This window comes from Oncorhynchus mykiss, chromosome 26, assembly GCF_013265735.2.
Source record: "Oncorhynchus mykiss isolate Arlee chromosome 26, USDA_OmykA_1.1, whole genome shotgun sequence".
NCBI lineage: Eukaryota > Metazoa > Chordata > Actinopteri > Salmoniformes > Salmonidae > Oncorhynchus > Oncorhynchus mykiss.
The window spans coordinates 50,412,706-50,440,566 of record NC_048590.1 but is presented as its reverse complement, the minus strand read 5'-3'; the positions used below and the strand labels follow the sequence as shown (position 1 = coordinate 50,440,566).

The 27,861-nt window shown below is 44.3% G+C and overlaps 1 protein-coding gene across 1 annotated transcript in view; it reads left to right on the top strand.

The window, feature by feature from the left end:
* Window positions 1-17,805: 17,805 nt before the first annotated feature.
* LOC110506217 (transient receptor potential cation channel subfamily M member 5) overlaps window positions 17,806-27,861 on the top strand; it is a 47,919-nt gene continuing 37,863 nt past the window's right edge. Inside the window, exons 1-3 of the mRNA XM_036963635.1 lie at window positions 17,806-17,902; window positions 25,172-25,239; window positions 25,380-25,611. Of these exons, the coding sequence (XP_036819530.1) occupies window positions 17,876-17,902; window positions 25,172-25,239; window positions 25,380-25,611 (327 nt within the window). The 5' untranslated portion in view covers window positions 17,806-17,875. The remainder of the gene's footprint in view (window positions 17,903-25,171; window positions 25,240-25,379; window positions 25,612-27,861) is intronic.

Sequence of the window (27,861 nt, the reverse complement as noted above, 5' to 3'; positions counted from 1 at the left end):
AGGCTATTTAAAGGCCCGAGGATGCCGACTATATTATTGTCCGGTCTTGATTATTGGTTGTCCATTTGAGTGAAAACACGCCCCTTTCACCTTTTAAATGGCGTGACTGTAGTCTAATTAGGAGTTTTTGCCGTTTGATCAGTTCATTGGGCAATTTCAGGTTAATATTGCTCAGAGAGAATATATGAAGGTTTGCAAAGCAATTCCACTTTCTTTACTTGGACTTATTATGAACACTTTGTTATTTGAGGTTGTTCTCTGTTTTCCAAGTCTACAAATAATGACTTGAATCTTTTGGATAAAAAAAATGCAACAATAAGTGGATATGATTGGCAGTTAATGAAGTCATTTTTGGTGATTATAATTCAATATATTGCTATGGAAGTGACCAACCCTCATGCTAGGGTCAAAAGCGACTATCTTTTACCTTAATTGTCCGGTTATCCCAAAAGTTAAAGAAACTCATTTTAAAATATGTCCTTCCATTTATCCCGTTAATGATTTCTTGCCCAAAAGATTCCATTTTGACAAAATGCCTTGTGTTTTATGTTCCTCTGATTTAGAATCTATAGAGCATTTATTTTTTTCGTGCCGCCATCCTAGTGAACTAAGGATTGAAATTCATGAATGGTCGTGTATAAAATCTCCAGAATTTCCTATGTTCACATTTCATGATGTTAAATGGCATTATGCTTATCCTTGTAATTCCGATCATAACTATTTTATTAACATCATTATTCTCCTGGCCTAATATTATATTCACAAATGTACATGGGGTTATGGACATAATGAGGGGGGGGGGGGGGGGGGGGGGGGGGGGGGGGGGGGGGGGGGGGTTCTATTTTTTATTGTTTCATTGTATTCACAAGAATGTCCCTGTATTGACGTGTAATATTGCTATTACTGGGGGAAAATGACCTTGTCAGCTCGGGGATTCGATCCAGCAACCTTTCAGATATTCAATGACATGTATTTATAAAGACCTTTTTACATCAGCCGATGTCACAAAGTGCTGTACTAAATTCAAAAGTCACTCGCACATCTGAGCAATCTTATTGGCTGGTGCCTGGCAACAGTTGAACAAGATGAAGGGAAAAGGAAACGGCACACTGCTCTTGATAGTATCACTGATATTTAATAAGCTTATGTATCGGCCTCACGGCCTACGTCAGAGCTTTTGTGAATTTTTAACCCTAATTTTTTAAAATTCACAAAAGATCTGACGAAGGCCGTGAGGCTGATACGTAAAGCGTATTCAACATCAGTGATACTATCACGAGCAAGTGTGCGGTGGTCACTACATGGCCAAGATGTTCAAACGTTCATAGATGACCAGCAGGGTCAGATAATAATAATCACAGTGGTTGTAGAGGGTGCAACAGGTCAGCACCTCAGGAATAAATGTCAGTTGGCTTTTCATAGCCGATCATTAAGAGTTAAGAGACAGCAGGTGCGGTAGAGATAGAGAGAAAAACAAGTCTAATTGGGTGGCTTGGTGGGGGGTATTTGGAATGGCACCAAATGAGGTTCACTTTTGCATCCTTGCAGGAAGTTTAATGACAGACTTTCTGCACTGCAGGAGTGATTGTAGCCTACGTATTTCTGCTGTTTGGGGCAGGATTCAATCTGTATCGTCGAAATCGCGGAAGATCCGCGTCATAGCTGGATTGAAATGTAAAAGGAATGAGCGGAGACGGCATTAACTGTAAACGCTGTCTATATCGGCTCAATCTTAAATTGCCTTTACATTTCAACGCAGATTATCTGCGATATTTCCGCGATACGGATTGATTCCAGCCTTTAATAAATGCGGCTGTTTTAAATGGTTTTAAACCGGGTTGGCCTTTACCTTTTAACAAAACAACTTTGCTTCGAAAATGTGTCATATCCTCAGTGGAACAGATAAACAGCTAATAGGTTTCAGAACATTACAGAGGTTACTTGAAGCATGTTCAAATGATAGACGAGGATATGCTTATCAATATACTGGTTATTACCAGTATTTATTACACTCTGTTTATTAATTACTTTAGGCGTTTCAGTCTATCCAAGCTGAAGGACAATTTGGAGAAATAATATCTATTGAAAACTTGGATGGATTCAAGCTGAAAATTGTGTGGTGTCGTGGCCAATCAAAAGGGGACCGTCAGGCTCTCCCAGAAGTTTGGTTTGTGCGTGAAAACCCGTAAATTCAGATAAGCAACAATGTGTAATGGGTCCGCATTCAAAAACATGTCGCTTAAAGCTTACTTAATTGTTATTATTATTTTCACTGCATCAGTGTTCACGTACACAGACGTTTCTGCTTTGCAGCCTTCTTCAGTGTGTAGGTAGAAACCTTTTCCATTCTAAACAGCATTTATAGGGAACACAGGTGACCAACCGATGAGCAGCAGGTGCTTCTAAACAGGGTTGCCACTCATCTGCCAATCAAACGGGATATTCACCGTTTTTGCACGATTGCTATCGCATTCACTATTGACTTAGGTATGTGCATGTACATGACATTATACATTACCATATAGTCACGCTTACTCCTTATTCTCACAATAAAACTATTAGTTTATGCGTTATTCTCCCATTAGAGCCAGACCAAATCTGACTAAAGTCAGTGGTTTATTTATTTTTTAGTCCATTTGATAGGGACCGTTAGGTCAATTTAAAAATTGACACATTCATCTATACCGTCAGATGTAGGTTAAGATACAATGTATTGCACTTCAGAATTTGAAAAGAAACGACAATCCTTTGTGTAAAAGTCTAGGTGTTACATTGTATGGTTATTACTATGCAGATGTGTTGGGTGTTAAGCCACAAATCAGAGATCTTCCCCAATACCGTCATTCAGAAAAACCCCACATCGGTCTCATTTCGGGAAATATGCTTATGCTGTTGAATGGAGTATTCATTTACATATCAAATCGGTCTCAAACCGGAAATATGCTTGTGCTGTTGAATGGAGTATTCATTTACATATCGACAGTGCCAGGGGGTGTCCCTGCGCATTGCTGTTGAGGGCTCACTAATGCAATAATAAAATGAGCAGAAAGTCCAAATGTATGCTACATTTTTTTGTCTTTTCCCCAGCTACCATTTAAACAATCTCAGAAAAACCTGTTTAATTCAATTAAGTTAGCTCAAATAAAATATTTTATATACAATATTTTATTGTATTAGCCTTCAATTCACATTACAGTCAATAATACAAGAACATCAACGTTACATAGTTGGCAAGTCATTAAAACAAGTTGCTCCTTAAGGAGTTAGTGTCAGTGGCCACTAGTCATTCAGGGTAGGTGGGGCAGTTGAGTCACATGTTTTGTTAAAAAAAGAAGAATACAGGGAGAGCTGGAACGTTCCTGCCCCCTCGCCATAGTTACATTACATTCCCATCCAAGAAGGCTCAACGTCATTGGCCACAGATAAAATGATGTCAAATCTACTGTAGCTTTGATTTGACTGATCATGTCAACATACTTTCAGAATCACATATACATATATATATTTTTAATTTAACTAGGCAAGTCAGTTAAGAACAACATTCTTATTTACAATGACAGCCTACTGGGGAACAGTGGGTTAACTGCCTTGTTCAGGGGCAGAACACTTTAATTTTTTTTTACCTTGTCAGCTCGGGGATTCGATCCAGCAAACTTTCTGATACTCAAATATGTTTATAAAGTTATTTTTACATCAGCCGATGTCACAAAGTGCAGTACAGAAACCCAGCCTAAAACCCCAAACAGCAAGCAATGCAGATGTGGAAGCACAGTGGCTAGGAATACTCCTTAAAAAGGCAGGAACCTAGAGGAACCAGGCTCTGAGGGGTGGCCAGTCCTCTTCTGGCTGTGTCGGGTGGAGATTAGAAACCTAGAGGAACCAGGCTCTGAGGGGTGGCCAGTCCTCTTCTGGCTGTGTCGGGTGGAGATTAGAAACCTAGAGGAACCAGGCTATGTGGGGTGGCCAGTCCTCTTCTGGCTGTGCCGGGTGGAGATTATAACGGAACATGGTCAAGATGTTCAAATGTTCATAGATGACCAGCATGGTCAAATAATAATGGTTGTAGAGGGTGCAACAGGTCAGCACCTCAGGAGTAAATGTCAGTTGGCTTTTCATAGCCGATCATTCAGAGTTAGAGACGATTCAGAGTAGAGAGAGAGTTGAAAACAGCAGGCCCGGGACAAGGTAGCACGTCTGGTGAACAGGTCAGGGTTCCATATCCGCAGGCAGAACAGTTGAAACTGGAGCAACAGCCCGACCAGGTGGACAGCAAGGAGTCATCAGGCCAGGTAGTCCTGAGGCATGGTCCTGGGGCTCAGGTCCTCTGAGAGAAGATAAATAATTAGAGGGAGCATACTTAAATTCACACAGGACACTGGATAAGATAGGAGAAATACTCCAAATATAACAGACTGACCATAGCCCCACGACACATAAACTACTGCAGCATAATTACTGCAGGCTGAGACAGGAGGGATTGGGAGACACTGTGGCCCCGTCCGACTATACCCCCAGCCTAGGTCAGCTGCCTTTTCTCAGGGTAGTAAGTTGGGGGTTGAAGACATTCCTGTAGTGGTGTGGGGCCTACAATGCAGGATATAATCCCACCCACTTTGCCAAAGCACAGCCCCCACACCACTAGAGGAATGTCTTCAACCACCAACTTACTACCCTGAGATAAGGCCGAGTATAGTCCACAAAGATTTCCCCCACAGCACGAACCCGAGGGGGTGCCAACCCAGACAGGAAGATCACGTCAGTAACTCATCCCACTCAAGTGACACACCCCTCCTAGGGATGGCATGGTAGAGCACCAGTAAGCCACTGACTCAGCCCCCGTAATAGGGTTAGAGGCAGAGAATCCCAGTGGAGGGAGGGGAACCGGCCAGACAGAGACAGCAAGGGCGCTTTGTCGCTCCAGTGCCTTTCCGTTCACCTTCACACTCCTGGGCCAGATTACACTCAATCATAGGACCTACTGAAGAGATGAGTCTTCAATAAAGACAAAGTTGAGACTGAGTCTGCGCCTCTCAAATGGATAGTGAGACCATTCCATAAAAATTGAGCTCTATAGGAGAAAGCCCTGCCTCCAGCTGTTTGCTTAGAAATTCTAGGGACAATAAGGAGGCCTGCATCTTGTGACCATAGTGTACGTGTAGGTATGTACGGCAGGACCAAATTGGAAAGACAAGCGCAAGCCCATGTTATGCTTTGTATGTTAGCCGTAAAACCTTGGAATCAGCCCTAGCCTTAACAGGAAGCCCTAGCCTTAACAGGAAGCCCTAGCCTTAACAGGAAGCCCTAGCCTTAACAGGAAGCCCTAGCCTTAACAGGAAGCCCTAGCCTTAACAGGAAGCCAGTGTAGAGAGACTAGCACTGGAGTAGTATGATCACATGAATTGGTTCTAGTCAGGATTCTAGCAGCCGTGTTAAGCACTAACTGAAGTTATTTTGTGTTTTTTTCGGGTAGCTGGAAAGTAGAGCATTGCAGTAGTCTAATTGTCACGACTTCCGCCGAAGTTGGTCCCTCTCCTTGTTCAGGCGGCGTTCTGCGGTTGAAGTTGCCGACCTTCTAGCCATCGCTGGTCCTCTTTTCATTTTCCTTTGATTTTGTCTTGTCTTGTATCACACCAGGTTCCAATCCCATTCAATCAAGATCTCAGCGATCACTGCCTCATTGCCTGCATCCGTAATGGGTCTGCGACCAAACGACCACCCCTCATCACTGTCTAACGCTCCCTGAAACACTTCTGCGAGCAGGCCTTTCTAATCGACCTGGAATGACATCGACCTCATCCCGTCAGTAGATGATGCCTGGCTATTCTTTAAAAGTGCCTTCCTCACCATCTTAAATAAGCATGCCCCTCTCAAAAAATGTAGAACTAGGAATAGATATAGTCCTCGGTTCACGCCAGACCTTTCTGCCCTTGACCAGCACAAAAACATCCTGTGGCGTTCTGCATTAGCATTGAATAGCCCCCGTGATATGCAACTTTTCAGGGAAGTTAGGAACAAATATACACAGGCAGTTAGAAAAGCTAAGGCCGCCTTTGGTCGTCTTTCCTTCCAGTTCTCTGCTGCCCATGACTGGAGTGAATTGCAAAAATCTCTGAAGCTGGAGACTCACATCTCCCTCACTAGCTTTAAGCACCAGCTGTCAGAGCATTTTACAGATCACTGCACCTGTACTTAGCCTATTTGTAAATAGCCCACCTACCTCATCCCCATACTGGTATTTATTTATTTATTTTGCTCCTTTGCACCCCATTATCTCTACCTGCACATTCATCTTCTGCCGATCTACCATTCCAGTGTTTAATTGCCATAATGTAATTACTTCGCCACCATGGCCTATTTATTTCCTTAACTTACCTCATTTGCACTCACTGTATATAGACTTTTTGTTTTCTTTTGTTCTACTGTATTATTGACTGTATGTTTTGTTTATTCCATGTGTAACTCTGTGTTGTTGTATGTGTCGAATTGCTACGCTTTATCTTGGCCAGGTCGCAATTGCAAATGAGAACTAGTTCTCAACTAGCCTACCTGGTTAAATAAAGGTGAAATAAAAAAATAAAAAAACATGTTGTGTATTTAACCCTCTGTTCCCCCTCATTGTCCTTGTCGGTGATTGTGTGTTTGTAAGCATTGTGGAAGCTATGTTCTGGTGTGTGACGGGTTTTGTACCCACATGTATTATTTTGGTTTTCTGAGTTTTTGAGTATTTATTAAACTGCTCCGTTTTAAACCAAGTTCGATCTCCTGCGCCTGACTTCCCTGCCACCAACACGCACCCTTACACTAATCTAGAAGTGACAAAAGCACGGTTTAATTTTTCTGAATCATTTGACAGAAAGTTTCAGATTTTTGTTACATTATGTAGATGGGGAAAAAGCTGTCCTTGAAACAGTAATCAGGGACCAGAGTAACGCTGAGGTCCTACAGTTTTATTTGTGACGACTGTACAACCATCAAGATTAATTGTCAAATCCAACAGAAGATCTTTGTTTCCTGGGACAGAGAACAAGCATCTCTGTTTTGTCCGAGTTTAAAAGTAAAACATTTACCGCCATCCACTTCCTTATGTCTGAAACACAGGCTTCCAGGGAGGGCAATTTTGGGGCTTCATGTTTCATCTAAATGTACATCTGTATCGTCCGCATAGCTGTGAAAGTCAACATTATGTTTCCGAATGACATCACCAAGAGGCAAAACATATATTGAAAACAATAGTGGTCCTAAAACGGAACACCGAAATGTACAGTTGATTTATCAGAGGACAAACCATCCACAGAGACAAACTGATATCTTTCTGACGGATAAGATCTAAACCAGTGGCTAACTAAACTCAGCAAAAAAATAAAACGTCCTCTCACTGTCAACTGCGTTTATTTCCAGCAAACTTAACGTGTAAATATTTGTATGAAAATGACAAGATTCAAGAACTGAGACAAACTGAACAAGTTCCACAGACATGTGACTAACATGAATGGAATAATGTGTCCCTGAACAAAGGGGGGGGGGGGGGGGGGGGGGGGGTTCAAAATCAAAAGTAACAGTCAGTATCTGGTGTGGCCAACAGCTGCATTAAGTACTGCAGTGCATCTCCTCGAGATCCGGGCTCGTCACTGGTAATGGCAGAACACTGACATTCTTGTCTTGCAGGAAATCACGCACAGAATGAGCAGTATGGCTGGTGGCATTGTCATGCTGGAGAGTCATGTCAGGATGAGCCTGCAGGAAGGGTACCACATGAAGGAGGAGGATGTCTTCCCTGTAACGCACAGCGTTGAGATTGCATGCAATGACAAGCTCAGTCCGATGATGCTGTGACACACCACCGCAGACCATGATGGACCCTCCACCCTGATCCCGCTCCAGAGTACAGGCCTCGGTGTAAAGCTCATTCCTTTGACGATAAACGTGAATCCAACCATCACGCCCGGTGAGACAAAACCGCGACTCATCAATGAAGAGCACTTTTTGCCAGTTTGTGCCCGTAAGTAAGCAACAGTGTGTTTGTGCCCGTAAGCGACGTTGTGGTAGGTGATGTCTGACAAGCCCTCAGTCCAGCCTCTCTCAGCCTATTGCGAACAGTCTGAGCACTGATGGAGGGATTGTGCGTTCCTGTTGTAACTCGGGCAGTTGTTGTTGTCATCCTGTACCTGTTCTGCAGGTGTGATGTTCAGATGTACCAATCCTGTGCAGGTGATGTTACACGTGGTCTGCCACTGCGAGGACAATCAGCTGTCCGTCCTGTCTCCCTGTAGCGCTGTCTTAGACATCTCACAGTATGGACATTGCAATTTATTGCCCTGGCCACATCAGTCCTCATGCCTCCTTGCAGCATGCCTCCTTGCAGCAAGTTCACGCAGATGAGCAGGGACCCTGGGCATCTTTCTTTTGGTGTTTTTCAGAGTCAGTAGAAAGGCCTCTTTAGTGTCCTAAGTTTTCATAACTGTGACCTTAATTGCCTACCGTCTGTAAGCTGTTAGTGTCTTAATGACCGTTCAGCAGGTGCATGTTTATTAATTGTTTATGGATCATTGAACAAACATGGGAAACAGTGTTTAAACCCTTAACAATGAACATCTGTGAAGTTATTTGGATTTTTACCAATTATCTTTGAAAGACAGGGTCCTGAAAAAGGGACTTTCCTTTTTTGTTGCAAAGCAATCCTTAACAATATGTTTGCTTCCCCTGCCTGCTAGTCAGTGGAGGGTGTGTGTGGTCCAAGTCTGGGTGGGGTCTCTTTTCCAAGCTTATATAGGATAAACATTCACATGCATCACTGTGGGCCAGAGAAAAATCAATACATTCTGCCACGGTCAAGCCAATTGGGAACTCAGTGCTGTGCTGGGAAAATAGGTTTTTAACGTCTAGAGCGCTGACCTGAAGATCACTGACTTAATGATTCAACCTTGTTCTCAAAATCTATATTACTCCTAACTTCCGCTGCGATCACTGACATTTTGTGAGCGGAGGTAAGCGGAGGTAGGCTATTTAAAGGCCCAATGATGCCGACTATATATTGCCCGGTCTTGATTATTGGTTGTCCATTGGCGTGAAAACACGCCCCTTTCACCTTTTAAATGGCGTGACTGTAGTCTAATTAGGAGTTTTTGCTGTTTGATCAGTTCGTTGGTAAATTTCAGGTTAATATTACACAGAGAGAATATTTGAAGGTTTGCGAAGCAATTCCACGATTGGCAGTTAATGAAGTCATTTTTGGTGATTATAATTCAATATATTGCTATGGAAGTGACCAACCCCCATGCTATGGTCAAATGCAACTACCTTTTACCTTAATGATTTCTTGCACAAAATAGACAATTTTGACAAAATGCCTTGTGTTTTATGTTCCTCTGATTTAGAATCTATACAGCATTTATTTTTTTCGTGCCGCCATCCTAGTGAACTAAGGATTGAAATTCATGAATGGTCGTGAATAAAATCTCCAGAATTTCCTATGTTTACATTTCATGATGTTAAATGGCATTATGCTTATCCTTGTAATTCCGATCATAACTATTTTATTAACATCATTATTCTCTTGGCCTAATATTATATTCACAAATGTAAATGGGGTGGAAAAAATCCTTATTTCGTATTTATTTTCATTGAACTGTTACAATTTTATAAATCCCTCAGACTTGTGAAACGTAAAAAGTAGGAACAATTATTAGAAGTCATGTCTCTGAATGTCTGTTAACCTCATTGCCTTGTCGCATATAAATGATGTCATGGTGTTCTATTTTTTTATTGTTTCATTGTATTCACAGGAATGTCCCTGTATTGATGTGTAATATTGTTATTATTGTTTCAATAAATAAAAATATATATTTAAAAAAGTAGTCTAATTGGGTGGCCATTTGGAATGGCACCAAATGAGGTTCACTTTTGCATCCTTGCAGGAAGTTTAATGACAGACTTTCTGCACTGCAGGGGTGATTGTAGCCTACGTATTTCTGCTGTTTGGGGCAGGATTCAATCTGTATCGTCGAAATCGCGGAAGATCCGCGTCATAGCTGGATTGAAACGTAAAAGGAATGAGCGGAGACGGCATTAACTGTAAACGCTGTCTATATCGGCTCAATCTTAAATTGCCTTTACATTTCAACGCAGATCTTCTGCGATATTTCCGCGATACGGATTGATTCCAGCCTTTAATAAATGCGGCTATTTTAAAAGGTTTTAAACCGGGTTGGCCTTTACCTTTTAATAAAATACAACTTTGCTTCGAAAATGTGTCATATCCTCAGTGGAACAGATAAACAGCTAATAGGTTTCAGAACATTATGAGTTTATTTTAAGCCTGTTCAAATGATAGACGAGGATATGCTTATCAATATACTGGTTATTACCAGTATTTATTACGCTCATACATTAGGCGTTTCAGCCTATCCAAGCTGAAGGACAATTTGGAGAAAGAAATATCTATTGAAAACTTGGATGGATTCAAGCTGAAAATTGTGTGGTGTCGTGGCCAATCAAAAGGGGACCGTCAGGCTCTCCCAGAAGTTTGGTTTGTTCGTGAAAACCCGTGAAATCAGATGAGCAAAAATGGGTAATGGGTCCGCATTCAAAAATATTAAAGCTTAATTTTTTAAAATCATTTTTATTATTATTATTATTGTTGTTGTTGTTATTATTATTGTCACTGCATCAGTGTTCACATTCACAGACGTTTCTGCTTTGCAGCCTTCTTCAGTGTGTAGGTAGAAACCTTTTCCATTCACCACAGTATTTATAGGGAACACAGGTGACCAACCGATGAGCAGCAGGTGCTTCTAATCAGGGTTGCCACTCACCTGCCAATCAAAAGGGATGTGGCTTCTCTGGTCTACCTGTATACAAGTTAAAATGTTCAATATAAATACAATGTTCTTCATATACCTATGGGGTTTAGCATCAGATAAAGATAGAAGACCCATCAACCATGTTTCATTAAAACCAACCTAAGACCACATTAGACATTTGGGGTGGCAGGGTAGCCTAGTGGTTAGAGCATTGGACTAGTAACCAGAAGTTTGCAAGTTCAAACCCCCAAGCTGACAAGGTACAAATCTGTCGTTCTGCCTCTGAACAGGCAGTTAACCCACGTCATTGAAAATAAGAATTTGTTCTTAACTGACTTGCCTAGTTAAATAAAGGTTCTTTATTTGTGACTTTATGGTGATATACTGACCCCCAGTGGCAAGTATTATAGCATCCACAACCTAACCCAGTGTTCAAATCAAAATGTATTTGTCACATGCGTCGAATACAACAGGTGTAGTAGACATTAGGGTGAAATGCTGAATACAACAGGTGTAGTAGACATTAGGGTGAAATGCTTACTTGTAAGTAACCCCTTAACCCCTTAACCAACAATGCAGGTAAGAAAATACCCAAGAAAAAGTATGAGATAAGAATAACAAATAATGAAAGAGCAGCAGTAAATAACAATAGCGGGGCTCTATACAGGGGGTACCGGTACAGAGTCAATGTGGAGACTATATACAGGGGGTACTGGTACAGAGTCAATGTGGAGGCTATATACAGGGGCTACTGGTACAGAGTCAATGTGGAGGCTATATACAGGGGCTACTGGTACAGAGTCAATGTGGAGGCTATATACAGGGGCTACTGGTACAGAGTCAATGTGGAGGCTATATACAGGGGCTACTGGTACAGAGTCAATGTGGAGGCTATATACAGGGGCTACTGGTACAGAGTCAATGTGGAGGCTATATACAGGGGGTACCGGTACAGAGTCAATGTGGAGGCTATATACAGGGGGTACCAGTACAGAGTCAATGTGGAGGCTATATACAGGGGGTACTGGTACAGAGTCAATGTGGAGGCTATATACAGGGGGTACCGGTACAGAGTCAATGTGGAGGCTATATACAGGGGGTACCGGTACAGAGTCAATGTGGAGGCTATATACAGGGGCTACTGGTACAGAGTCAATGTGGAGGCTTTATACAGGGGCTACTGGTACAGAGTCAATGTAGAGGCTTTATACAGGGGGTACTGGTACAGAGTCAATGTGGAGGCTATATACAGGGGGTACCGGTACAGAGTCAATGTGGAGGCTATATACAGGGGGTACCAGTACAGAGTCAATGTGGAGGCTATATACAGGGGGTACCAGTACAGAGTCAATGTGGAGGCTTTATACAGGGGGTACCGGTACAGAGTCAATGTGGAGGCTCTATACAGGGGCTACTGGTACAGAGTCAATGTGGAGGCTATATACAGGGGGTACTGGTACAGAGTCAATGTGGAGGCTATATACAGGGGCTACTGGTACAGAGTCAATGTGGAGGCTATATACAGGGGCTACTGGTACAGAGTCAATGTGGAGGCTATATACAGGGGGTACCGGTACAGAGTCAATGTGGAGGCTATATACAGGGGGTACCGGTACAGAGTCAATGTGGAGGCTATATACAGGGGGTACCGGTACAGAGTCAATGTGGAGGCTATATACAGGGGCTACTGGTACAGAGTCAATGTGGAGGCTATATACAGGGGGTACCGGTACAGAGTCAATGTGGAGGCTATATACAGGGGGTACCGGTACAGAGTCAATGTGGAGGCTATATACAGGGGGTACCGGTACAGAGTCAATGTGGAGGCTCTATACAGGGGCTACTGGTACAGAGTCAATGTGGAGGCTATATACAGGGGCTACTGGTACAGAGTCAATGTGGAGGCTATATACAGGGGCTACTGGTACAGAGTCAATGTGGAGGCTATATACAGGGGCTACTGGTACAGAGTCAATGTGGAGACTATATACAGGGGCTACTGGTACAGAGTCAATGTGGAGGCTCTATACAGGGGCTACTGGTACAGAGTCAATGTGGAGGCTATATACAGGGGGTACCAGTACAGAGTCAATGTAGACGCTATATACAGGGGCTACTGGTACAGAGTCAATGTGGAGGCTATATACAGGGGCTACTGGTACAGAGTCAATATGGAGACTATATACAGGGGCTACTGGTACAGAGTCAATGTGGAGGCTCTATACAGGGGCTACTGGTACAGAGTCAATGTGGAGGCTATATACAGGGGCTACTGGTACAGAGTCAATGTGAGGGGTGTCGAGGTAATTGAGGTAATATGTACATGCAGGTAGAGTTATTAAAGTGACTATGTATACATAATAACAGAGAGTAGCAGCAGCGTAGAAGGGGGGGGAGCAATGCAAATAGTCTGGGTAGCCATTTGATTAGCCGTTCAGGAGTCTTGTGACTTGGGGGTAGAAGCTGTTTAGAAGCCTCTTGGACCTAGACTTGGCGATCCGGTACGCTTGCCCGTGCGGTAGCAGAGAGAACAGTCTATGACTAGGGTGGCTGGAGTCTTTGACCATTTTTAGGGCCTTCCTCTGACACCGCCTGATATAGAGGTCTTAGATGGCAGGAAGCTTTGCCCCAGTGATGTACTGGGCCGTACCCACTACCCTCTGTAGTGCCTTGCGGTCGGAGCCCGAGTAGTTGCCATACCAGGCAGTGATGCAACCCGTCAGGATGCTCACGACTGTGCAGCTGTAAAACCTTTTTGAGGATCTGAGGACCCATGCCAAATCTTTTCAGTCTCCTAAGGGGGAAAAGGTTTTGTCGTTCCCTCTTCACAACTGTCTTGGTGTGTTTGGACCATGTTAGTTTGTTGGTGATGTGGAACTTGAAGCTCTCAACCTGCTCCACTACAACCCTGTCGATGAGAATGGGGGCGTGCTCGGTCCTCCTTCTCTTGTAGTCCACAATCATCTCCTTTGACTTGATCAGTTATCAGTTATTGTATTATATCAGTTATTGTATTATATCAGTTATCAGTTATTGTATTTTATCAGTTGTTGTATTATATCAGTCATTATATAAATCAGTTATCAGTTGTTTTATATCAATTATTGTATTAAATCAAATCAAATTTATTTGTCACATACACATGGTTAGCAGATGTTAATGCGAGTGTAGCGAAATGCTTGTGCTTCTAGTTCCGACAATGCAGTAATAACAAGTAATCTAACTAACAATTCCAAAACTACTGTCTTGTACACAGTGTGAGGGGATAAAGAATATGTACATAAGGATATATGAATGAGTGATGGTACAGAGCAGCATAGGCAGATACAGTAGATTGTATCGAGTACAGTTTATACATATGAGATGAGTATGTAAACAAAGTGGCATAGTTAAAGTGGCTAGTGATACATGTATTACATAAGGATACAGTCGATGATATAGAGTACAGTATATACGTATGCCTATGAGATGAATAATGTAGGGTAAGTAACATTATATAAGGTAGCATTGTTTAAAGTGGCTAGTGATATATTTACATCATTTCCCATCAATTCCCATTATTAAAGTGGCTGGAGTTGAGTCAGTGTCAGTGTGTTGGCAGCAGCCACTCAATGTTAGTGGTGGCTGTTTAACAGTCTGATAGCCTTGAGATAGAAGCTGTTTTTCAGTCTCTCGGTCCCAGCTTTGATGCACCTGTACTGACCTCGCCTTCTGGATGATAGCGGGGTGAACAGGCAGTGGCTCGGGTGGTTGATGTCCTTGATGATCTTTATGGCCTTCCTGTGACATCGGGTGGTGTAGGTGTCCTGGAGGGCAGGTAGTTTGCCCCCGGTGATGCGTTGTGCAGACCTCACTACCCTCTGGAGAGCCTTACAGTTGAGGGCGGAGCAGTTGCCGTACCAGGCGGTGATACAGCCCGCCAGGATGCTCTCGATTGTGCATCTGTAGAAGTTTGTGAGTGCTTTTGGTGACAAGCCGAATTTCTTCAGCCTCCTGAGGTTGAAGAGGCGCTGCTGCGCCTTCTTCACAATGCTGTCTGTGTGAGTGGACCAATTCAGTTTGTCTGTGATGTGTATGCCGAGGAACTTAAAACTTGCTACCCTCTCCACTACTGTTCCATCGATGTGGATAGGGGGGTGTTCCCTCTGCTGTTTCCTGAAGTCCACAATCATCTCCTTAGTTTTGTTGACGTTGAGTGTGAGGTTATTTTCCTGACACCACACTCCGAGGGCCCTCACCTCCTCCCTGTAGGCCGTCTCGTCGTTGTTGGTAATCAAGCCTACCACTGTTGTGTCGTCCGCAAACTTGATGATTGAGTTGGAGGCGTGCGTGGCCACGCAGTCGTGGGTGAACAGGGAGTACAGGAGAGGGCTCAGAACGCACCCTTGTGGGGCCCCAGTGTTGAGGATCAGCGGGGAGGAGATGTTGTTGCATACCCTCACCACCTGGGGGCGGCCCGTCAGGAAGTCCAGTACCCAGTTGCACAGGGCGGGGTCGAGACCCAGGGTCTCGAGCTTGATGACGAGCTTGGAGGGTACTATGGTGTTGAATGCCGAGCTGTAGTCAATGAACAGCATTCTCACATAGGTATTCCTCTTGTCCAGATGGGTTAGGGCAGTGTGCAGTGTGGTTGAGATTGCATCGTCTGTGGACCTATTTGGGCGGTAAGCAAATTGGAGTGGGTCTAGGGTGTCAGGTAGGGTGGAGGTGATATGGTCCTTGACTAGTCTCTCAAAGCACTTCATGATGACGGAAGTGAGTGCTACGGGGCGGTAGTCGTTTAGGTCAGTTACCTTAGCTTTCTTGGGAACAGGAACAATGGTGGCCCTCTTGAAGCATGTGGGAACAGCAGACTGGTATAGGGATTGATTGAATATGTCCGTAAACACACCGGCCAGCTGGTCTGCGCATGCTCTGAGGGCGCGGCTGGGGATGCCGTCTGGGCCTGCAGCCTTGCGAGGGTTAACACGTTTAAATGTCTTACTCACCTCGGCTGCAGTGAAGGAGAGACCGCAAGTTTTCGTTGCAGGCCGTGTCAGTGGCACTGTATTGTCCTCAAAGCGGGCAAAAAAGTTATTTAGTCTGCCTGGGAGCAGGACATCCTGGTCCGTGACTGGGCTGGATTTCTTCCTGTAGTCCGTGATTGACTGTAGACCCTGCCACATGCCTCTTGTGTCTGAGCCGTTGAATTGAGATTCTACTTTGTCTCTGTACTGACGCTTAGCTTGTTTGATAGCCTTGCGGAGGGAATAGCTGCACTGTTTGTATTCGGTCATGTTACCAGACACCTTGCCCTGATTAAAAGCAGTGGTTCGCGCTTTCAGTTTCACACGAATGCTGCCATCAATCCACGGTTTCTGGTTAGGGAATGTTTTAATCGTTGCTATGGGAATGACATCTTCAACGCACGTTCTAATGAACTCGCACACCGAATCAGCGTATTCGTCAATGTTGTTGTCTGATGCAATACGAAACATGTCCCAGTCCACGTGATGGAAGCAGTCTTGGAGTGTGGAGTCAGCTTGGTCGGACCAGCGTTGGACAGACCTCAGCGTGGGAGCCTCTTGTTTTAGTTTCTGTCTGTAGGCAGGGATCAACAAAATGGAGTCGTGGTCAGCTTTTCCGAAAGGGGGGCGGGGCAAGGCCTTATATGCGTCGCGGAAGTTAGAGTAACAATGATCCAAGGTCTTTCCACCCCTGGTTGCGCAATCGATATGCTGATAAAATTTGGGGAGTCTTGTTTTCAGATTAGCCTTGTTAAAATCCCCAGCTACAATGAATGCAGCCTCCGGATAAATGGTTTCCAGTTTGCAAAGAGTTCATTCAGAGCCAACGATGTGTCTGCTTGGGGGGGGATATATACGGCTGTGATTATAATCGAAGAGAATTCTCTTGGTAGATAATGCGGTCTACATTTGATTGTGAGGAATTCTAAATCAGGTGAACAGAAGGATTTGAGTTCCTGTATGTTTCTTTCATCACACCATGTCACGTTAGTCATAAGGCATACGCCCCCGCCCCTCTTTTTTACCAGAAAGATGTTTTTTCCTGTCTGCGCGATGCGTGGAGAAACCTGTTGGCTGCACCGCTTCGGATAGCGTCTCTCCAGTAAGCCACGTTTCCGTGAAGCAAAGAACGTTACAGTCTCTGATGTCCCTCTGGAATGCTACCCTTGCTCGGATTTCATCAACCTTGTTGTCAAGAGACTGGACATTGGCAAGAAGAATGCTAGGGAATGGTGCACGATGTGCCCGTCTCCGGAGTCTGACCAGAAGACCGCCTCGTTTCCCTCTTTTTCGGAGTCGTTTTTTTGGGTCGCTGCATGGGATCCACTCCGTTGTCCTGTTTGTAAGGCAGAGCACAGGATCCGCGTCGCGAAAAGCGTATTCTTGGTCGTACTGATGGTGAGTTGACGCTGATCTTATATTCAGTAGTTCTTCTCGACTGTATGTGATGAAACCTAAGATGACCTGGGGTACTAATGTAAGAAATAACACGTAAAAAAACAAAAAACTGCATAGTTTCCTAGGAACGCGAAGCGAGGCGGCCATCTCTGTCGGCGCCGGAAGTATATCAGTTATCAGTTATTGTATTATATCAGTTATCAGTTATTGTATTATATCAGTTATCAGTTGTTGTATTATATCAGTTATTGTATTATATCAATTATTGTATTATATCAGTTATCAGTTATTGTATTATATCAGTTATCAGTTATTGTATTATATCAGTTATTGTATTATATCAGTTATCAGTTGCTGTATTATATCAGTTATCAGTTATTGTATTATTTCAGTTATCAGTTGCTGTATTCTAGCCCATTGAATAATTCCCTGTAGTGTAGCCATGTGTATCACATTGTTCTGATGGGACTCCTGTACAGGTGCACTGGTGGTGCAGATAATGACCCAAAGATAATGGAGGTCATTGGAGGCTGTGATTGGTCAGAGGAAGGCCAGGGCGTGGCTTACCTACCCTGCTGCTTCCTGGAGTCTCCAATGGCTCACCTGGTGTCACTTTCCCCAGGACAGAGATCGGTGACTGGAGTGAAGCTGACTGCACATTAGACCACAGCCATGCCAGAGAGACAAGACACACCTCTGGTAAGTAACTATGTTAGCGACTGTAAGTGGATCACATTTTATGAGGCACCGTTGAACAGGTTGACCAAACTCTCCAACGTGTCTGTTGATTTGTCATTTTTTAATGTATTTGTTCCATTTGAGTGTGCAGGCACTATTCTATATGTCTGTCTGTGATAAAGTGTTCAGCTTTTAAGAATCACTTCCTCTGACATTTATTTGGTTCTTGGAAATATTATTTCACAACCTGTCACAGAGATGGCAAATTGTAAATGTTTACAGTTTGGATGCACTACTGCATTCTTCTTTGTGATTTGTAGACATGTAATCATATGATTCATGGTGTAATGTGGCTCTCATCTAGTGGAATGTCACTACGGATATTATCTGTAGTATATAATCATAGAATATAATCAAGTGCTATATTTCCTTTTGGAAAAGGTCTTGAAATGCCTCTTGGAATATTGTTCCTGTCAGTGGACCCACTCTGATGGTAAACACATCTTACAATGTGGCTTTCATTCCTGTTGGGGGGTTTAAACAGTGATACTCAAATAGCTGTGGGACAAATTATGTTTAATTCAACACTTCCTGTGGGCCTTAACATACATGACTAGTTTTAAAAGAAAAGTCAACAGTACTCTACCTTACCTTCCAAATATGTTTCATTATTAAAGTGGTAGAACACTTGAGCTCATAGAAAAATCAGCATTAATTTGTAAACAAGTTATGACGTAGTGTGCATCATACTTCCTGAGAATGTAGAGTTGGTTGAAGTTACCTCGTCCAACTATTGGCCCGTGACCTCATTATTTGAGTGATAACAGCCCACTAATCTAGTGGAGCAGAAATCACAATACAGGACACAGGAAGCAGGCACATTGACTCAAGCCTGCATGCCTCTATACTGAGGAGCATACCATACACGTATACAAACAGGCACCCACGTATTCCCTCTCCACCCCCCCCCCCCCCCCTCACACACACCCTCTTCACTTGTTGTCACTTGAACTCTTCCTGACCTTGCATGCAAATGTTATGTTTGCATGGACAATGGTCCTTTCCCCTCACACAGTCCCTCCTGCCCCACATTCAAATAAGACCCGTCGAGACCAGACTCACTTTTACATAAAAAAGCGATTGTGACAAACTGCACGCCATCAGTACGTCTTAATCCTCTACTGCACATCGGTGCCCTCAGACAACACAACACAACACCGTTTGGTAGCTTACTTTGTGTTGCCTAGGGCAACGTTGTGCCATACCTCTACTTTGTTGTGTTGCCTAGTTTGGCTACTTTTCAGGGCAATATCATTCTCAATGAAAGATTTGATGTAAAATGATGGGCTTGGTCAATATCATACATAACCTCTGATAGTGAGGACAGTGACCGAGAGGAAGACTGGACCCCAGAATCAGGTTTGAGAAGCAGTGAAATACCAGTTTGAAATATTTTTGAGGTGAAATATGACATATTTTTGGGGTGAAAAACCTAAATGTTTACAGTAGAGGATTAAATGAGTTGGGGGGGTGGATCTTTGCCCATAACCTGTCCAAACTATTGGCCATGATCCAATACATTTTACTGAGTGGCCAGTGAGGCCAAATACAGTAACAAGCTGAAGCTGCTTGTTTTTGCTATGCAGGCATGGGCCTCGAATCTCTTCCCATTTCTGATGATCATCTTTTACCAGGCATCCCAGGCAAATGAGCACCGTCAAGAAATGTTGACTCAGATGCAAATTCTTAATCGCTGCCAGTAGGAGACAAATCTTTTATGGTACTTTTCCAGCAGTCTAATCTCATCTGACAGCCAACCTTCAGCTCAGTCTAGGGAAGAATATAGGTTAAATGTAGCAGTCTAATCTCCTCTGACAGCCAACCTTCAGCTCAGTCTAGGGAAGAATATAGGTTAAATGCAGCAGTCTAATCTCATCTGACAGCCAACCTTCAGCTCAGTCTAGGGAAGAATATAGGTTAAATGCAGCAGTCTAATCTCATCTGACAGCCAACCTTCAGCTCAGTCTAGGGAAGAATATAGGTTAAATGCAGCAGTCTAATCTCATCTGACAGCCAACCTTCAGCTCAGTCTAGGGAAGAATATAGGTTAAATGCAGCAGTCTAATCTCATCTGACAGCCAACCTTCAGCTCAGTCTAGGGAAGAATATAGGTTAAATGCAGCAGTCTAATCTCATCTGACAGCCAACCTTCAGCTCAGTCTAGGGAAGAATATAGGTTAAATGCAGCAGTCTAATCTCCTCTGACAGCCAACCTTCAGCTCAGTCTAGGGAAGAATATAGGTTAAATGCAGCAGTCTAATCTCATCTGACAGCCAACCTTCAGCTCAGTCTAGGGAAGAATATAGGTTAAATGCAGCAGTCTAATCTCCTCTGACAGCCAACCTTCAGCTCAGTCTAGGGAAGAATATAGGTTAAATGTAGCAGTCTAATCTCATCTGACAGCCAACCTTCAGCTCAGTCTAGGGAAGAATATAGGTTAAATGCAGCAGTCTAATCTCATCTGACAGCCAACCTTCAGCTCAGTCTAGGGAAGAATATAGGTTAAATGCAGCAGTCTAATCTCATCTGACAGCCAACCTTCAGCTCAGTCTAGGGAAGAATATAGGTTAAATGCAGCAGTCTAATCTCCTCTGACAGCCAACCTTCAGCTCAGTCTAGGGAAGAATATAGGTTAAATGTAGCAGTCTAATCTCATCTGACAGCCAACCTTCAGCTCAGTCTAGGGAAGAATATAGGTTAAATGCAGCAGTCTAATCTCCTCTGACAGCCAACCTTCAGCTCAGTCTAGGGAAGAATATAGGTTAAATGCAGCAGTCTAATCTCATCTGACAGCCAACCTTCAGCTCAGTCTAGGGAAGAATATAGGTTAAATGTAGCAGTCTAATCTCATCTGACAGCCAACCTTCAGCTCAGTCTAGGGAAGAATATAGGTTAAATGTAGCAGTCTAATCTCATCTGACAGCCAACCTTCAGCTCAGTCTAGGGAAGAATATAGGTTAAATGCAGCAGTCTAATCTCATCTGACAGCCAACCTTCAGCTCAGTCTAGGGAAGAATATAGGTTAAATGCAGCAGTCTAATCTCATCTGACAGCCAACCTTCAGCTCAGTCTAGGGGAGAATATAGGTTAAATGTAGCAGTCTAATCTCATCTGACAGCCAACCCTCAGCTCAGTCTAGGGAAGAATATAGGTTAAATGCAGCAGTCTAATCTCATTTTACAGCCAACCTTCAGCTCAGTCTAGGGGAGAATATAGGTTAAATGCAGCAGTCTAATCTCCTCTGACAGCCAACCTTCAGCTCAGTCTAGGGAAGAATATAGGTTAAATGCAGCAGTCTAATCTCCTCTGACAGCCAACCTTCAGCTCAGTCTAGGGAAGAATATAGGTTAAATGCAGCAGTCTAATCTCATCTGACAGCCAACCTTCAGCTCAGTCTAGGGAAGAATATAGGTTAAATGTAGCAGTCTAATCTCATTTTACAGCCAACCTTCAGCTCAGTCTAGGGAAGAATATAGGGTTAAATGTAGCAGTCTAATCTCATCTGACAGCCAACCTTCAGCTCAGTCTAGGGAAGAATATAGGTTAAATGCAGCAGTCTAATCTCATCTGACAGCCAACCTTCAGCTCAGTCTAGGGAAGAATATAGGTTAAATGCAGCAGTCTAATCTCATCTGACAGCCAACCTTCAGCTCAGTCTAGGGAAGAATATAGGTTAAATGCAGCAGTCTAATCTCATCTGACAGCCAACCTTCAGCTCAGTCTAGGGAAGAATATAGGTTATATGCAGCAGTCTAATCTCATCTGACAGCCAACCTTCAGCTCAGTCTAGGGAAGAATATAGGGTTAAATGTAGCAGTCTAATCTCATCTGACAGCCAACCTTCAGCTCAGTCTAGGGAAGAATATAGGTTAAATGTAGCAGTCTAATCTCATTTTACAGCCAACCTTCAGCTCAGTCTAGGGAAGAATATAGGTTAAATGCAGCAGTCTAATCTCATCTGACAGCCAACCTTCAGCTCAGTCTAGGGAAGAATATAGGTTAAATGTAGCAGTCTAATCTCATCTGACAGCCAACCTTCAGCTCAGTCTAGGGAAGAATATAGGTTAAATGCAGCAGTCTAATCTCATCTGACAGCCAACCTTCAGCTCAGTCTAGGGAAGAATATAGGTTAAATGTAGCAGTCTAATCTCATCTGACAGCCAACCTTCAGCTCAGTCTAGGGAAGAATATAGGTTAAATGTAGCAGTCTAATCTCATCTGACAGCCAACCTTCAGCTCAGTCTAGGGGAGAATATAGGTTAAATGTAGCAGTCTAATCTCATCTGACAGCCAACCTTCAGCTCAGTCTAGGGAAGAATATAGGGTTAAATGTAGCAGTCTAATCTCATCTGACAGCCAACCTTCAGCTCAGTCTAGGGGAGAATATAGGTTAAATGTAGCAGTCTAATCTCATTTTACAGCCAACCTTCAGCTCAGTCTAGGGAAGAATATAGGTTAAATGCAGCAGTCTAATCTCATCTGACAGCCAACCTTCAGCTCAGTCTAGGGAAGAATATAGGTTAAATGTAGCAGTCTAATCTCATTTTACAGCCAACCTTCAGCTCAGTCTAGGGAAGAATATAGGTTAAATGCAGCAGTCTAATCTCATCTGACAGCCAACCTTCAGCTCAGTCTAGGGAAGAATATAGGTTAAATGTAGCAGTCTAATCTCATCTGACAGCCAACCTTCAGCTCAGTCTAGGGAAGAATATAGGTTAAATGTAGCAGTCTAATCTCATCTGACAGCCAACCTTCAGCTCAGTCTAGGGAAGAATATAGGTTAAATGCAGCAGTCTAATCTCATCTGACAGCCAACCTTCAGCTCAGTCTAGGGAAGAATATAGGTTAAATGTAGCAGTCTAATCTCATTTGACAGCCAACCTTCAGCTCAGTCTAGGGAAGAATATAGGTTAAATGCAGCAGTCTAATCTCCTCTGACAGCCAACCTTCAGCTCAGTCTAGGGAAGGATATAGGTTAAATGCAGCAGTCTAATCTCATTTTACAGCCAACCTTCAGCTCAGTCTAGGGAAGAATATAGGTTAAATGCAGCAGTCTAATCTCCTCTGACAGCCAACCTTCAGCTCAGTCTAGGGAAGAATATAGGTTAAATGTAGCAGTCTAATCTCATTTTACAGCCAACCTTCAGCTCAGTCTAGGGAAGAATATAGGTTAAATGTAGCAGTCTAATCTCATCTGACAGCCAACCTTCAGCTCAGTCTAGGGAAGAATATAGGTTAAATGCAGCAGTCTAATCTCATCTGACAGCCAACCCTCAGCTCAGTCTAGGGAAGAATATAGGTTAAATGCAGCAGTCTAATCTCATCTGACAGCCAACCCTCAGCCCTGAGCTGAGTGGCATCCATCGATTGAGAAGAAAAATAAAAGTCAACTACCCCTTTCAGTTACATGGAGCAACTTTTCTGGTATCCAACATCGCATCCAATGAGGTTGTTACGTGCCTCCTAAGAGGAGGGAGGTGCAGGAGTCAGGAGCAGGAGAGCAAGGAAGTCCCAGTAGCACAATCGTTTATTGGAAGTCACAACCCAACGACAACAGGTGGAGGAACACGCCCAAACGAAGTCGCCACACACAGGGAATAAACGCAACACACGGAGGAGAAACCTCTACTCCTAATTACAGTCCAAAACGGTACAACGACCCTGAGAAAGAAACCCCGTGGCGCAAACACGCACCCCTAACAGAGCAAACACGCACCCCTAACAGATCAAACACGCACCCCTAACAGAGCAAACACGCACCCCTAACAGAGCAAACACGCACCCCTAACAGAGCAACAACAGCGAATAATCCCGCACAAAGAATATCAGGCAGCGGGTTAATAAACCCCCCGAATTAAACTAATAGGACACAGGTGTAAAGAAAAAACAGACAGACACAAACGAAAAAGGAACAATGGATCGGTGGCAGCTAGTAGGCCGGCGACGACGACCGCCGAGCTCCGCCCCAACAGGGAGAGGAGCCACCTTCTAGTAGGCCGGCGACGACGACCGCCGAGCTCCGCCCCAACAGGGAGAGGAGCCACCTTCTAGTAGGCCGGCGACGACGACCGCCGAGCTCCGCCCCAACAGGGAGAGGAGCCACCTTCTAGTAGGCCGGCGACGACGACCGCCGAGCTCCGCCCCAACAGGGAGAGGAGCCACCTTCTAGTAGGCCGGCGACGACGACCGCCGAGCTCCGCCCCAACAGGGAGAGGAGCCACCTTCTAGTAGGCCGGCGACGAGGACCGCCGAGCTCCGCCCCAACAGGGAGAGGAGCCACCTTCTAGTAGGCCGGCGACGACGACCGCCGAGCTCCGCCCCAACAGGGAGAGGAGCCACCTTCTAGTAGGCCGGCGACGACGACCGCCGAGCTCCGCCCCAACAGGGAGAGGAGCCACCTTCTAGTAGGCCGGCGACGACGACCGCCGAGCTCCGCCCCAACAGGGAGAGGAGCCACCTTCTAGTAGGCCGGCGACGACGACCGCCGAGCTCCGCCCCAACAGGGAGAGGAGCCACCTTCTAGTAGGCCGGCGACGACGACCGCCGAGCTCCGCCCCAACAGGGAGAGGAGCCACCTTCTAGTAGGCCGGCGACGACGACCGCCGAGCTCCGCCCCAACAGGGAGAGGAGCCACCTTCTAGTAGGCCGGCGACGACGACCGCCGAGCTCCGCCCCAACAGGGAGAGGAGCCACCTTCTAGTAGGCCGGCGACGACGACCGCCGAGCTCCGCCCCAACAGGGAGAGGAGCCACCTTCTAGTAGGCCGGCGACGACGACCGCCGAGCTCCGCCCCAACAGGGAGAGGAGCCACCTTCTAGTAGGCCGGCGACGACGACCGCCGAGCTCCGCCCCAACAGGGAGAGGAGCCACAGAGGTTAACCTCTCCTCCTCTCCCTGTCCATCTAACTCCCTCTGATAACATCCTGTCTCCTTTCATTCACATCCTTATAAGAGCTTGGTTACTACATGATTCCATATGTGTTATTTCAGAGTTTTGATGTCTTCACTATTATTATACAATGTAGAAAATAGTAAAAATAAATAATAATAAAGAAAACCCCTTGAATGAGTCGGTGTGTCCAAACTTTTGACTGGTACTGTAGGTCTAAGCTCTTGGAGATGCCTCACACCTGTCATCAGCAGCAGAGTGACTGGTGAATGATTCTGGGTTAGATTTACCTGGCTGTGGGGTAAAAGTCATGTTGTGCACTATGGGTGCTGTGTCTATAGGGGGCGCTACCGCTGCAGAGACGATGCCCACGATGCGGGGATGTACTGGAGTGGTCACGGGAGCAAAGGTAGGAGTGGTTTGTGTTTGTTTGTTTGTCATAGTGGATTGTGAATGACCGGGACTGTAAATACTACTGTATGTGATGTACATTGTTTCTATGTGTATAATGTGTATTCTGTATGTATTAATGTGTCTGTGCTGTGGCAGTGCTCTGTTGGCCTGCCGTTGCTACTCTCAGCTGGACGAGGCCGTGGAGAGTGTGGCTGAAGGCCGAGGCCGGGGTGCTAGCAGAGGAGACAAGGAGAGGGGTCACTGGGCTGCAGGACGAGTGGGGGACATTGACTTCACTGGCACCAGTAGGACAAGGGGAAAGGTAACACTGTTACAACCACAAGGTAACACTGTTACAACCACAAGGCAACACTGTTACAACCACAAGGTAACACTGTTACAACCACAAGGTAACACTGTTACAACCACAAGGTAACACTGTTACAACCACAAGGTAACACTGTTACAACCACAAGGTAACACTGCTACAACCACAAGGTAACACTGCTACAACCACAAGGTAACACTGTTACAACCACAAGGTGCTATAACCACAAGGTAACACTGTTACAACCACAAGGTAACACTGCTACAACCACAAGGTAACACTGTTACAACCACAAGGTAACACTGTTACAACCACAAGGTAACACTGCTACAACCACAAGGTAACACTGTTACAACCACAAGGTAACACTGTTACAACCACAAGGTAACACTGTTACAACCACAAGGCAACACTGTTACAACCACAAGGCAACACTGTTACAACCACAAGGCAACACTGTTACAACCACAAGGTGCTATAACCACAAGGCAACACTATTACAACCACAAAGTAACACTGCTACAACCACAAGGTGACACTGCTACAACCACAAGGTGGTATAACCACAATGCAACACTATTACAACCACAAAGTAACACTGCTACAACCACAAGGTGCTATAACCAGATGGTAACACTGTTACAACCACAAGGTAATATAACCAGATGGCAACACTGTTACAACCACAGTTGGAAATTGTTCCGTACCACCATCCATATTGGTTCTATCTAAGAGACAGTTCAGTGATCACAAACTGTGGTCCTGGAGAGATACATTTTAGTATGTGCAGGACTGTGTTTCATTTCAGTATGTGCAGGACTGTGTTCCATTTCAGTATGTGCAGGACTGTGTTCCATTTCAGTATGTGCAGGACTGTGTTCCATTTCAGTATGTGCAGGACTGTGTTCCATTTCAGTATGTGCAGGACTGTGTTCCATTTCAGTATGTGCAGGACTGTGTTCCATTGTAGTATGTGCAGGACTGTTTCATTTTTGTATGTGCAGGACTGTGTTCCATTTCAGTATGTGCAGGACTGTGTTCCATTTCAGTATGTGCAGGACTGTGTTCCATTTTAGTATGTGCAGGACTGTGTTCCATTTTAGTATGTGCAGGACTGTTTTCCATTTCAGTATGTGCAGGACTGTGTTCCATTTTAGTATGTGCAGGACTGTGTTCCATTTTAGTATGTGAAGGACTGTGTTCCATTTCAGTATGTGCAGGACTGTGTTCCATTTCAGTATGTGCAGGACTGTGTTCCATTTTAGTATGTGCAGGACTGTGTTCCATTTCAGTATGTGCAGGACTGTGTTCCATTTCAGTATGTGCAGGACTGTGTTGCATTTTACTATGTGCAGTACTGTGTTCCATTTTAGTATGTGCAGGACTGTGTTCCATTTCAGTATGTGCAGGACTGTGTTCCATTTCAGTATGTGCAGGACTGTTTTCCATTTCAGTATGTGCAGGACTGTGTTCCATTTTAGTATGTGCAGGACTGTGTTCCATTTTAGTATGTGAAGGACTGTGTTCCATTTCAGTATGTGCAGGACTGTGTTCCATTTTAGTATGTGCAGGACTGTGTTCCATTTCAGTATGTGCAGGACTGTGTTCCATTTCAGTATGTGCAGGACTGTGTTCCATTTCAGTATGTGCAGGACTGTGTTGCATTTTACTATGTGCAGTACTGTGTTCCATTTTAGTATGTGCAGGACTGTGTTCCATTTCAGTATGTGCAGGACTGTGTTCCATTTCAGTATGTGCAGGACTGTGTTCCATTTCAGTATGTGCAGGACTGTGTTCAATTTCAGTATGTGCAGGACTGTGTTACATTTCAGTATGTGCAGGACTGTGTTACATTTCAGTATGTGCAGGACTGTGTTCCATTTCAGTATGTGCAGGACTGTGTTCCATTTTAGTATGTGCAGGACTGTGTTCCATTTCAGTATGTGCAGGACTGTGTTCCATTTTAGTATGTGCAGGACTGTGTTCCATTTCAGTATGTGCAGGACTGTGTTCCATTTTAGTATGTGCAGGACTGTGTTTCATTTCAGTATGTGCAGGACTGTGTTCCATTTTAGTATGTGCAGGACTGTTTTCCATTTCAGTATGTGCAGGACTGTGTTCCATTTTAGTATGTGCAGGACTGTGTTTCATTTTAGTATGTGCAGGACTGTGTTCCATTTCAGTATGTGCAGGACTGTGTTCCATTTCAGTATGTGCAGGACTGTGTTCCATTTCAGTATGTGCAGGACTTTGTTTCATTTCAGTATGTGCAGGACTGTGTTCCATTTCAGTATGTACAGGACTGTGTTC